Here is a 13,858-nt window from a genome sequence, read left to right as displayed (position 1 = left end):
TCCATCCCCCTGGTTTGGTTTTTTTCCCCCCAACTTGAAAAATAAGGGAAAGTAAAAACAAAATAAAAATGGAGTTCAAGCGGCCTGCGCACTCTTTAATACCATGCTGCGGCCTACCAGCCACATTAACGGAGCTTTTCTATCTAATTCTAGAAACCTCAATCATGAATCATGAGTGCTCGTTTCTCCCTCTGCTCAACTTGAAATGGCAATGTTCACTTTCCCATTTGAGGTTTCTGTTCTTTGGAAACCCCCAGGCTTGTACTGCTGCTATTTCTCACACTGGTATTATTTAAATCTGGTGTAGAATTACCCTGGGATAAATCAGGAATGAGGGGAAAGAGAGAGACTCTATTGAAGATATACCAATATAACTGGTGTGTCTCTGGCTCGCCGGGGCCAGTTCTTTGCTGTAAGCAGACAGGTTGTTACCACATCCGATGTTGTCTTGTGGGAAGGTGCTATGATACCATTAATTGCAGACAGCTATTCAGGGATAGTTGCACCTCTTTCTGCTCCAGGCCCTGATATAATTTACACCGGTATACAAAACGATGCAAGTTATACTGATATAAATGATCTGTGTTTCCAGGCAGAGGGTATGTTTTCAGCAAAGAAAGGTAAGGTGGTGGTGGTGGATGTAGGGATAGGATCAGCACCTAGGTGGGAACCCCATAATTACTTTTAAATGAGCTTAGCACAGGTTACCATAAATGGGAAGACGCAGTGCCAGAGACTTGTCGCCAGACTAAGCCAGCACCCAGGGACCTTGCTACTCCATTAAATCCAGGATGGTTTTGCCTTCAGGTATCGGAGTCAAATTACCAGTTGCCATGTGGACTTGTCCAGGCCCTGAGTTGTGCAGGGAGTCCAAACCAAGTGTGTTAGAGCCCCAGGGTCTGTTTTCTCCAGAAAGTGATACCATTCTCCCCTCCCTCTCTGAGCCTTGTCAAATAAGGGGGTGGAGTTTCCAGTCTGTGGCTCTGAAGCCTTCAGCTGTACTTTCTTTTTGGAGCACAGGACCTTGGTGAGTTTGCTTCTCTGGGGGGTGTAGAAAGGAGGCGGTTGATGTGGATTAACTGGGGGAAAGGAGGGAGGGAGAGGTCAACGAGGGCCAAGTGTTCAGAGCCCGGGGACATGGGGAAGGGCTCAGAGAAAGAGTTTCTTAAACCCCCTTTATCCCATCAAGGAGCTCCAGAACAGGAATAAATTGGGTCCTTCCTCCCAAACTAAGCGAACTTTTGGCACTGTAGCTTGTGTGAGGCAGAAGGAGAGATGGATTCTCTGGCAGGAGGAGGAAGAGTGGCAGGGGCCAGACACCTGAGTAAGGAGAGTTTAACTAGGATGGGGCAACTACTGAACTAGGATGCAGCCTGACTCATCTCAGGACCTAACTTTGCTCCAGATGCTTTCAGGCTCCTCTGCCAGGAGTAGACCCCCCTCCCTTTCCATTTCCCATCCCTCTAAAAATGCCTTGTCTCCTCACCCTCCCATCACAGGCTCTCATCCTCACTGTGCTCTTCCCCTTATTGATTTCCCACCCAACAGGTTGTCTTTCAGACCAGCCCTTCCAGCTCTACTGATCTGGACTTGGCAGTTTGTCCTCACAGCTCCTTGGTGGTGGTTTATCATTCAAATGTAGGACAGGGGAAATGAAATTTTCAGGCACCATCAGCCTGAAGCATCAGTAAATGAGTTAAAAGCAGCTGCAGGATATGTGTTTCACCCACACACTCTCTGCCAGGTTTTTTTTTTTTTTAAACATCTGCCCTTTTTTTTTTTTAGAAGTTTTTCTCTTTCCATCTTTGCTGAATAAAACCCCCCTGTGAGACAGCTAGGGGATTCAAATACATACAGAAGAGAAACTGCAAACATGATAGTAATTTCCAGGCACTGCAGACTCATCTGCCTGGCATGTTCACTGGAAGCCTCTTGTCTGATACTTAGGTCTCGATCCTGGAGAGATGTTCGTGCGTGTGCATGAACATTGATGGCCGGGGACTGGATCACAGTGTGCGAAGCAAAATATGTGCTTCGTTCTGTCCATGGTTGGGGCCTCCAGGTGCGAGCCATATGGGTGAAGAACATCTTTCTGTCCTGTACATGCAGCACCCAGTACAATAAGGTCCTGAGCATGGACAGGGGCTTTTAGACACTCCTGTAATACAGAAAATAAACAATCACACCACAGACTGCTGCCAGAGACACCAAGCAAAAAACCAGAGGTTTTTCTCTCTTTCAGTTACAGTCATTCTGCGTATTCCTGGTAGACGCAGTCGATTAAAAAAGAGATTCAAGCAGAATTGTTGGTTTTCCCCCTTTCCCAGCCTGTCATGGAGGGAGAAGCCACAAGGAGTGGATCGTGTCCCTTGGAAGCGAAACATCACAAGGCGCCGTCCCTCCACCACCCAGGAAGGCAAGAGCAAAGAGAGGAGCCAGGTACCAGTTCTGTTCTTCCCCTTCCTGGGGGAGGCTGGAGAAAAATATGGAGAAAGCTACATTTGGCACTTGAGATACAGCGCAAACTTTGGGCCGGAAAAATAGTGGGGACCCTATTACACTCACAGCTTCTTGTAGGAATGGATCCTGGTTTTGTGTCTATAGTTTCAGTTTTCTGTATGGGGCTGTAACATCCCAATTATGCTGTGGGATGCAAGGTATTTTGTAGGGCTGCCTCGGACACCTTCACTCTCTCTCTCCAGAGCACCAGAAGGACGGCGTTATCCCAGCTAGTTTCTGTGGGCTCCGTGTGAATTCAGAGCTCCAGGTTTACACACGTGCATGGACACAGCAGAACAGCTGTGCAAGGAGCAGCTGGCCTGTTCCTGCGGCTCTTTGCTCTGGGGTCCCTTCAGTCTCCCACTCAGCTGCCTCGGGCACCAGCCTGGGGAAGTCAGCCCAGGGAAGGCCTGGGAGAGCCCCATCCACTGACCAGCCCAGGTGCGAGTTACTTGCCTTTTGCTGAGGGCAGGGAGGTTCTTCTGAGGCCCTGAATTCAGGATGTACCAGCCATCCCTTGTCCTTGCCCTGACCCATAATTCAAAGATAAATCTGGGCTCCATCAGCCCCCCACCTTCCATTGCATGTTCACACCTGAGCCTCTTTCAGGTTACAAGTTCAGGAAGACAACAGCACGAAGGACCCTCATAGCAGCTGCCGCCGCTGGCTTCACAGTGGGCCTCGTGGTTGCTGTAGTGGTGCTGGCAGGTGAGTGCAAGGCTCTCTGACTCTTGGCCTTTTCTGTTGAGCTCTGGAGTGGTCATAGATGCCAGAGCTGGGAGAAGCCAGCCTGGGGCTGCAGGCCCCGGAGCTGAGTGCTGACCGCCCGTATAGGAAATGCTGCTGGAGCGATACTTGCGGTGAAAGTGTTGTGGCCGCCACATTTGCCCTCCTCTAGTTATGCTATTGATGTTCAAAATGGCTTATTCTTACTCATTTCTTTTGGTTTACTCTTGAAAGACTTCCCTGCACATTTTTAAATGCCTGCAAGTTGAGGGGGGTTGCTTTGTCCCTTTGCTGCTCTGTGACTTTTCCCCCATGGCAGAAGGTTTGGCAAGTTGCAGAGCAATAAAGGGGAAAAATAATGATGGGGCAGGAGGAAGCAAAACAGAACAATGCAGAGCAAACCCCAGAGACTCTGCTCTGTTTGGTGCACTCAGGAGCAACAAGACAAGAGGGAACAGTGCCAAAAACCCCAGGTCTTTAAATTTCAGAATTAAACGAGTTTTGAAAGATCTGTTTCAATGACAAGGAAAAATGAAAACATTTGGGGGGAAAAACAGAAAACCCATGAGCAAAGTTTTTCTGACTGTTTCTGGTTATGGGAGGAAAATGAAAGAGTTTGAATGAAAATGTTGACTGGTTCTGCTGTGGAAGAGGAGAAGACAGGTAAGTTTGCCGCCCTCTTTCATCCAGCAGCCAACTAGGACAGGCTGGGAGAAGGCAATGGGGCCGAACTGCCCCTCACCCCTCACCAAAGCTTCAGCCTCTCCTGGCCTCCTTCCCCCTTCCCCCTGGCCATTGCCATAGTCCGTCAAGGGGATTCTCTGTGACCTGGAGCCAAGGTGATTATTTGTAACCCTTCTGCCATAACAAGAGCCAGGTTCAACCTAACGTGGGGGGTTACACAAATTTTGTATCTTGATTCGAGCCCCCGCTGACAAACCTGGGAAAGTAAAAGCTGCCTGGCTGTTCCAATGCGGACAAACTTCCCTGCTCGCCAACAATATTAAATCCGTACCAGGGTTTTTAAACGGGGGAAAGAAAACGGGGCAAACAGGCAGTCTTGGGAAACCTTTAATAATCAGTAGCCTGCCTCAACGGCCTATGAACAGCTTAACACAGTCGGTACGATCAGAGCTAGCGCTTAGTTCCAGGCAGGGTGAATTTGGTAGCCAGTAGAGCCAATGTAGCTTCTAGCCCCAACATTTCCCTTCACCCCACTGCTACTGGGGGTCATGGCTCCGCTGCCACCACCGCTCCTCACTGCCCCTGCAGGACACTGCTCCAATGCTGCTGCCACCATTTCTTGCCGCCGCTTGTGGTGCTGCTCTGTTGCTGCGGTCTCTGTGCCTCACATGGTGACAAATGCTGACCTTAGCCCCTTTTTTCCCAACACTGGGTTACTCCACGGCTGCCTTTGCCTCACCTCAAGGCTACTGGTGGCCCTGTTTTACCATGGCCACTGCACCACACCACTGTCAGAGGGTGCTGCTTTGCACCACCCTTGGGGGCACTACTTTGCTGGTGCTGCTCTACTTCAACAGAGGTGGCTGCTCTACTTCTAGTAGCCGATGCAACCCAGCTCTTTGGATCTTGAACAGGATCGAGGATTTTGGCCCTTTTAGGATCCAGTGGGCACAGACCTCTAGGCTGGCCACTGTAAGAAACTGCACCTGTGGAGCTTTCCACTATTTAGAAACAAGAAAATAACAGGTCTTAACTTGGACCCAGTACAGGGCTTAGTAAATTATAAATACTCTTTCCGGTGAGGTTTGATACTTATCTGGTATGTCTCCCTGCAGCAGTCATGTGCCTTGTAATCTGGTTCCTCTGTATTATTGTCTCCCTAGAACTGCCTTTTAGCTGTCTCTTTGGAGATACCATAATAATGTTTCAGCCCAGAGAGAACCCCATGATGATGGTTTTACTGACCTGGCCAGGGAGATCCCCATCTTCCCAGCTTTGAATGACTCAGTGTAGTAGACGGTGGAGACCTGTCCATTGCACTGTGGGCAGGCCCCCCAGCCAGTCTACTATAAACTCCCAGTGGGAGAATCCCAGCTACACAATTTATGGTGATGGGGGGTTGCTCTCAGGCTTTCCCTCTAGCTTGCTTCTTCCTTCGGCCTTCTGGCCAGGGCCAGGCAAGACCAGGGGCATCTGGACTCCAAGGCTTCTGGGCCTGGGGATTGCACATAGGAAGCCTGCCATGGATTTGGGAGTATCTGAAGTCCCAGGCCGGAGAGTCTGGGAGGAAGGATACTTGGTGGTAGCACCACACACACTTGAACAATTGACCTCTGCTCAGTGGACAGACTTTGGAACTGATTGGGCTGATTTGACCTGGGACATGACATTCAAAAATAAGTAAATAAATAACATTTCAGTGGCATTCCCAAAGGTAACTTCTGTTTGTTTTGTCCCGTAAGCCTCCTGGTCACTCAGGATCTGAAGGTCCCGCCACTTAGACTTCCACACAAATGATGACAAATGCTGACCTTAGTCCCTTTCCCCCAATTTTCTCTTACCCTTCCAATGCTTTACCATTTTGCAAGGGAAGGTCCCCCACACAGCACCTAACTCACCAGGTCCCTTACATTTAACCAGTTAAAACTGAGTTAAAACAAGCCCAAAGACTTCTCAGTCCTTTAACAAGCATACCAACATAGATCCGCAGATCTGAGATATAGAAGAACAGGAGAGCAGCTTTTTACCTCGTGTTATGTCATCATTTTCAGCCATGAATGCGAAGCTCTGTTTGGACCGTGCAGATTTCCCAGCTGCGGCCACTTGCCCAGATGACTGGCTCGGGTACCAAGGGAAATGCTACTTCTTCTCAAAGAATGAAACGACCTGGAACAAGAGCCAGAGCCTCTGTGCCTCACAAGGTGCCACCTTGGCTGGGATTGACACTGACCATGAGAAGGTGAGAGCCCTGGGTGCTCCATGTCTGTAGTAGACTGTACAGGATAGGAACAGGCTATGTCTGGACAGACAGAGCATCCCTAACAGGTGAAAAAGTCTAGCTTTGTCCTATGCTGGGAGGCCAAAGTGAGTGAGGCTTCAACAGTTGAACCCATGGGCAAGATGTACACCTTGCTGGGGTCGTTTGACCCCAGTACTCTTTCCTGCCATGGCAGGGGGTCAGACTAGATGATCTACTCAGGTCCCTTCCAACCCTAGAAACTATGAAACTATGAAACTAGTGCCTCCTGAGTCTGGGGGGACACCTGCAGAAGCCAGAGACGGTGGCAGGGATGGGGCTGGTGAGCACCCGCAAAAGCCGCAGGCAGCAGTGGCAGGGACGGGGCTGATGAGCACCTGCGGAAGCTGTCAGCGGTGAGGGATGGCCCTGTCAGGGCGGGGGCATGTGCCCCCCCATGTCTCCCCTACCAGTCACCTATGGCTGAACCCTACTCCAAGTGGGAGGATGTCTCTGCGACCAGTTTGTGATTGCCACACTCCTGCTCAAATTTTGTGTGGGAGGAATCCTTCTGCATAGGGCTGGGGCAGCTGAGTAGAAACAACGCTCCAGGCCCACTCACCTCCTGGAAAAGGAGGCTCCTCCCCAGCTCAGTATGGGGTTCCAGTAACACCATGTAGGCAGGTGCCTGGGTTCACTGTTTCAGGGGGTGTCTTCACAGCAAAGTTTGCTCAGGCTCTTACTTGAGTATTGACTGTACTGAGCTCTCATCCACACACATTATTTGTCAGATCTGTCAGGCTATCAAAGCAGCCCTGCATTTGATGTGGCTGGGCTACACACTTTGCAGCAGGACTGCAAGCTACAGTGACTCACTTCTGGTGGTCCTCCAAGGACTTTCACAGTCCCCACAACCATACACTGAGAAGCATGGACAGTCCTCCGGTGCTTTTCTGCAATTCTAACCCCATACATTCAGAAGGACAGGTTTTTTTACAAGGTACTTATTCCAGATATCACATTCATGTGTGCACAGGGCAGCACCAGTGACTCACAGTGGCTCAGTTACAACTCTCAGACTGGTTTTCAGATAGTGCTGAAATGGGACAGGAAATTCGGAGTATCTGCTGCAGTGCAGGGGAAGAGAAGAAGCGGGCCTTGCAGAGGAAGGAGGAAACTTACCCTGCCTCTGCGGAAAATGGGGCGGGGGGTGTGGTATGGAGGAGAGGGCAGCCTGATCTGGAGAAAAGAAAAACAGTGCATGAGCTGGAAGGAAAGTGAGAGCATGGGGGAGGGGAGCTAAATATCCATGTCTTGAATATATGAAGAAAACCCCCATAATTGGAAAACTGACCAGCTAGCCATGCTCATAGTTCACAAGAAGTCCCCAACCAGCTGTACAACAGTAGCCTTGGAATATGCAAATGTTGTCCATCTCGCTTGCGTTGGGGTTTTGTTCAGCACCTGTTTCTGCCGCCTCTCACCACAGCACCCAAAAAGACTTTGGTACAATGAAGGGGGCAGGGTTCTTCCTGCCCAGAGGTACAGAGGTCCCTGCTCAGCAAGAGCACTGAAGCCTGTGCATGTGATGTGTGTGCTGCCCAGCGTGAAATCATGCAATCATGAGAAACAGAGCTGGAAGGGACTTCATGAGGTCACATCAAGTCCAACCCCCTGCTCAGGGCACGATCTTCCTTGTCTAAACCATCCTAGACAGGTGCTTATATGTGTCCTTAAAACTTCAGGGACAGCTGTCACATTTACCTACCAGGAACTGGGTTAAATTAAGCCAAACCATGGCACTCTTAAAACAGAAGTGGACAAGCACCCTAAAAGTCCACACAGGAATTTTCCTGAAATAGCAGAAACACCTTTCAACTTGGCATAGGTAAGGTAGGAGGATGAGGGCCCTGTCAACCCCCCGCCCCAATGCAATGAGAGGAAGTTTTGTTAAAATATGCTCAAGTGAACCAAGGAAGAGGGCCATGCTCTATGCTACAGAGGAAGGCGATCTGTGGGGTGAAAGTCCTTCTGGATCCCAAATGTAGCGATGCATGCATAGGAACATGGGAGTGAAAAGGGCCTCCTACACCATCAAATCCAGTCCTCTGCCTTCACAAGCAACCATTTTCTTAAGGAATTGCCAAATCACCAGTTCAAACCCTCACCCAGGCATACAAGGCTCAGGACCAGGAACACTAGCCCCAGCCCATAGCATGCTGTAGGCCAAGGGCGGCCAACCTGCAGCATGGATGCCACCATTGGCCTGGGCAGCCTCGGTGGGTGGTGTCCAGCTGGTTGGGGAGTGGCAGGTAGGGCAGGAAGCAGAGCAGCAGATTGGGCAGGGGAAGGGAATCAGATTGGCACTTGGGGAGGGTGCAGAACTAATTTGTGGCACAGCTCTGAAAGTGTTGGCCCCCCACTAAAAAGTTGGCCCCCACAGCCATAAGTAAAAGCAAGGGAGATGAGGGCACTGCCGCTGCCCAGCCACTGCAGTAGACGGCTAAATCTGGGATCCAGAGGTCAGATAGTATCGGTGTATGCAGAATCATAGAACATCTTAGCAGGCCATCGAGTCCCACCTGCTGCACAAAGCAGGATCATCCCCATCTAAACCATCCCAGTCAAGGTCTGTCGGACCTGCACTTAGACACTTCCAACCCCAGCCACTCCCCAGGGAATTGGCTCTGCCCTTCCTGCAGGGCGAGGAAAGTCCTCCCTAAGATCCAGCCTAAACCTCCCTTGTGGCACCGTAAGCACATTGCTCTTGTCCTGCACTGCATCCTGAGGTTGCAGCACAGGAGTGATGAGCTCCCTGGTTTTGCTTCTGAATGTTCAGAAAGGAGACAGGCTTTTCCCTTTATCCTTTCAGAGCTTCCTGATTCATCACAAAGGCATCCCCTACCACTGGATCGGCCTCTGGAGGGAGCCGGGCCAGGCCTGGACCTGGGCCAATGGCAGCATGTTTGACAACAGGTGAGTCACTTTTCCTTCCCTAAAACTGCTCAGTATCAAGTCACTGGTGCTGAAAGCGCTGAGCCCAGACCGATCAACAGCTCGAGTGAACTCAGCCCACCTGCTCATGTCAAGGTGTGTGTTATCCTCAATACTCCGCCCAGACTTATGTTGTTAACTCTTATTGATACCACAACGTGATTCTGGGCAGGGAGAAAGCATTGCATAGCTAAGGGTTGTGTGTCCTGGAAGAAATATTAACTTGAGCTCCCTTCTGCCTCCTCTAGCCAGGGCAGGAAGATACAACCCTAATGTCCCAGTGGAGACCTTCCCTACCCCCATCAAGAGAGCAAGATAGTCATGATGTCTTGCTAGAGCAGCCAACCTCAGCCATGCTGCACTGGCTGTGTATCACCAGGGGATTCCCCCTGCCAAGGGACCTGGGGACCTTGTGTTGAACATTGCATGGCTAGTCGGTTTTATGCAGTTTAGCTGGTTTTATGTAGTTCTGGTTTGACAACTGCTGTCGAGATGGCCCAGCGGAATAATAGAGTGTGTCACGGTACACTTCCAATGTAAAGGTAAGCTATTTTAAGTTTCAGGAAATTGGCCCGTGAGAAATATTTTACTCTATGCCCAGTGTAGCTACATCTTTCACCATCAGTCTTTGAGCTCCTGGCAGCCATGAACAAGTTTCGCCTCCTCTGGTCAATTCTGCTAAGCTCATGTTATGAACAGAGACATGGAAGTACAGAGACATGGCGTGACTGGCCCAAGGTCACTCAAAGCGTTTAGCCGAGCCAGAGACTGAGCCCATATACCCAGTCCAGAGGCAGTAGTTCAGCCACAAGGCCAGCCCTCCTCTGGACTCAAGTGTCCCTGCCCTTTGCTGTGAATGCTTTGCCCTTAGTGCTGGTACTGACAAAGAGGTACAACCTCTTGCATCGCTGCCATTGCACAGAAATGGCAGGCAAAGGCAAGCACAGCGGGAAGGAAGAGTTCGGACAAAATATGTCCACTAAGAGGCAAGGCCATGGTGGAAAGAGAAGTCCCCTGCTTCTCACTGGCCTGCTATGAGCATAGGCTGCTCTCTGGAGGGAGAGCCTTGCCAGTTCAGAGGGCATGGGTGATCCAGGTTCAAGTTCAAGGTGACCCGCAGGCCCCTTGGAGGTGGAATCACTCCAGCCCAGAACCCCCAAGGAGCTGATATCTCCACTCCGGCCCGTTTCAAAGGGGGCCTGGCTACTTCTGAGGAGCCCTGGATGTAACATGGCTGGTCATAACCCTCCCCCTACAACAGAGTGTTGCGAAGACAAGGCCCAGGACTGTGGGTAAGGTGGGTCCATGTCGGTCACGCTGATGGGGAGCATCCCTGATCATGTGTGAGGGAACATCCACATCCACATGAGCTCTGCAATGTGTTCGAGACTGTTGCCTACCCACTTCTTCTTTTCACATGCCAAACACAGACCCGTGGTGGTGAGGATGCCCCTAGACATATGCCCCCAAACCACTGCTCTCAAGCACACCAGAAAAAGGGGTCTGTAGAGCGGCACTACTCAGCCATTCTGTACTGCTGCAGCCATTATGTGATTTATTAGATTTATACCCTGCCCTAGCCAAAAGGCTCAGAGTGGTTTACAGTAAATGAATAACCCATGGAGAGAATTCCTCAATAGCACCCCAAAACCCAAGAATGCCAGCTCTCCCCAGCTACCCAGTCCCTGCCCAAACCCCAGCACAAGCAAATCCTCCTGCCAATCCCAACCATGCCTCCCAATTGTCACTCACATCCAGTTACAAAAACCTTCTTTCCACCCCTTTCACTTACCCACTTCCACTACTGTTAGGTTGCTCTAATCCAGGGGTGGGCAAAATGCAGTCTGCCAGCCGGATGTGGCCCACCAGGCCATTCTATCTGGCCCATGAGGCCCCTAAAAAATAAGAAAATTGATATTTATCTGCCCCTGGCTGCCTGTCACGAGGCCCTCAATGGCTTGCCAGAACTCAGTAAGTGGCCTGCCACCCGCAATAATTGCCCGCCCCTGGAGTCGAATCCCTGGCCAGGGCTGAGTGGAGCCTTGGCAGATCCAGGATACAGGAATTAAAACCCACTTTTTCAGAGTGTATGCCACTGCAGAGCATAATCCTGCTGTCTCCTTCTAGGCTTGTTGGCATATATAGAGTTGTCCTGGCTTAACTAAAGCTGTGAATTTAAAGTGATGTGGTTAAACTGGTATAGATGCCAGTGTGGATGCTCTTATTCCAGTTTTTAAAGGGCTTGTTTCGATTTACCTTAAGTTGTAAATCAAACCAACGACTTGGACGAGGGGGTGAAATGTACTCTGTCCAAGTTTGCAGATGACACTAAGCTATGGGGCGAAGTGGACATGTCGGAGGGCAGGGAACAGCTGCAAGCAGACCTGGACAGGTTAGACAAGTGGGCAGAAAACAACAGAATGCAGTTCAACAAGGAGAAATGCAAAGTGCTGCATCTAGGGAGGAAAAATGTCCAGCACACCTACAGCCTAGGAAATGACCTGCTGGGTGGCACGGAAGTGGAAAGGGATCTTGGAGTCCTAGTGGACTCCAAGATGAACATGAGTCGGCAGTGTGACGAAACCATCAGAAAAGCCAATGGCACTTTATCGTGCATCAGCAGATGCATGACAAATAGGTCCAAGGAGGTGATACTTCCCCTCTATCGGGCGCTGGTCAGACCGCAGCTGGAGTACTGCGTGCAATTCTGGGCGCCGCACTTCACGAAGGATGCGGATAATCTGGAGAGGGTCCAGAGAAGGGCCACTCGTATGGTTAAGGACCTGCAGGCCAAGCCCTACGAGGAGAGATTAGAGAAACTGGACCTTTTCAGCCTCCGCAAGAGAAGGTTGAGAGGCGACCTGGTGGCTGCCTATAAGTTCGTCAGGGGGGCACAGAAGGGAATTGGTGAGTATTTATTCACCAAGGCGCCCCTGGGGGTTACAAGAAATAATGGCCACAAGCTAGAAGAGAGCAGATTTAGATTGGATATTAGGAGGAACTTCTTCACAGTTCGAGTGGCCAAGGTCTGGAACGGGCTCCCAAGGGAGGTGGTGCTCTCCCCTACCCTGGGGGTATTCAAGAGAAGGTTGGACGTGTATCTAGCTGGGGTAATGTAGGCCCAGCACTCTTTCCTGCTTATGCAGGGGGTCGGACTCGATGATCTATTGAGGTCCCTTCCGACCCTAGCATCTATGAATCTATGAATCTATGAAATTGGTAAACGAAACCCAGATAAGCTACTTTTACCCAGAAGAGGTCCACATGAGGATTTTCATAGATTTAACCAAGTTGGTGCTTGAGACAGGTGCCTGCCTGTATTTGTCTACCCCAAAATTCTCAGGAAAACGAATCTGTTTTAATTTCTGAAGTGGATTAGTTAAACCGATTTGAATCTCTGTGTGGATGCTCTTGTTCAGAATAAAAGTTGCCTTCATACCAAAAATGCAAGAAGCAAGCTAAACTAAATGAAGGCCACTCCAATTCTGCATAGCCTGTCCATACAATGGCTGCATCTACACAAGACACTGACTGTGCAGTTGTTACAGTAACTAGAGTTACTGCGCGGTAGTGTTGCCAAATAGCTTTTAGATGATGCTGAGTGTGCAGTAGCTTGTTACTACTGTGCAGTAGCATTGTGTCATGCTTCATGCCACGCAATGCTACTGCTCAGTAGTAATAAGCTACTGCACAGTCAGCATCTTGTGTAAACACAGCCTGTGTCTCATGCAGTTTCACTAATCCACTTTAGAAGTGAATACAGATTAAATTTCTTGATCATCCCAATGGAAAAAATCACTCTGGAACTGGGTTAAGCTATTCCAAACCCTGCTACCCTTAAACTGAAGTAAGAGTGTCCATTAAGGGGTTTGCTCTGGTGGCACCCAATCATTGTAAGCTTTTGAGCTCTTGTGCGTGTGCATGTGTGTGTGCATGTGCATGTGTGTGCATGTAAATTCCTTGGCTACTGACTGATTCTTGTTTCATGGCTACTTTTCACAGGCTTGAGGTGAGGGGTGGGGGAAACTGTGCCTATCTGAATGATGAAGGAATTGGCTCATCAAGCTGTACCACCAAAAAGAACTGGATCTGTGCCAGAGCTAGGGTGTGAGAAGAAAGCAGAATCTCAGAGAAGGCATGGAAAAAGAGGTCTTAAAAGAAAGTAAAATATTTTTTATATACTTTTTTTTAGCTGGTTAATATTTGAGACAAAAAGCTGTCTGTCCATGTAATTGAGCTATTTTTACAAAATGAAAGAAAAGCAAATAAACTTTCTTTTGTATTTCCTGGGTGTATTACCTTGTTCTCATGTGTAATTTGGAGATTAGATCAAACAGCAACTTTAGAGCAGGAAAAAATAAAATTAAAAAGTCACTGTATTTAAAGCATCTGCAAGGAAGCACTTGTTGCACCTGGTCCCTGCGTAGCCAGTGGAAGCCAAGGCCACAAGATCTCACTGGGCTAGTTTATGCGATGATCATGGCATATCCTGGACAGGATGGGTCTCAGTACACCCTCTACTCTGAGCTGGTGAGACCCCCAGCTGGAGTAGCATGTCCAGTTCTGGGCGCCACCCTTCAAAAAAGTCATGGAGAATCTTGAATGGGTGCAGAGAAGAGCCACAAGAATGATTAAGGGCCTGGAGGACAAACATTATGAGGACAGACTAAGGGATCTGTTACTGTTCAGCCTGGGGAATTGAAGACTTGATGACCATCT

At 49.5% G+C, this 13,858-nt stretch overlaps 1 protein-coding gene across 1 annotated transcript; it reads left to right on the top strand.

Annotated features, from left to right (window-relative positions):
- The first annotated feature begins 987 nt into the window (after window positions 1-987).
- Window positions 988-13,346, top strand: LOC149852843 (C-type lectin domain family 2 member B-like). Its single transcript, XM_090029129.1, has 6 exons — window positions 988-1,027; window positions 2,328-2,439; window positions 3,109-3,207; window positions 5,961-6,148; window positions 9,018-9,121; window positions 13,142-13,346. Exons 2-6 carry the CDS (start codon window positions 2,334-2,336, stop codon window positions 13,248-13,250), a joined length of 606 nt encoding a protein of 201 aa, XP_089885255.1. The 5' UTR covers window positions 988-1,027; window positions 2,328-2,333; the 3' UTR covers window positions 13,251-13,346.
- The last annotated feature ends 512 nt before the right edge of the window (window positions 13,347-13,858 follow it).

This window comes from Crocodylus siamensis, chromosome 15, assembly GCF_052110815.1.
Source record: "Crocodylus siamensis isolate JL-2025a chromosome 15, ASM5211081v1, whole genome shotgun sequence".
Taxonomy (NCBI): Eukaryota; Metazoa; Chordata; order Crocodylia; family Crocodylidae; genus Crocodylus; species Crocodylus siamensis.
The sequence above is the reverse complement of the archived record's forward strand: the minus strand, read 5'-3'. Positions and strand labels throughout refer to the sequence as shown.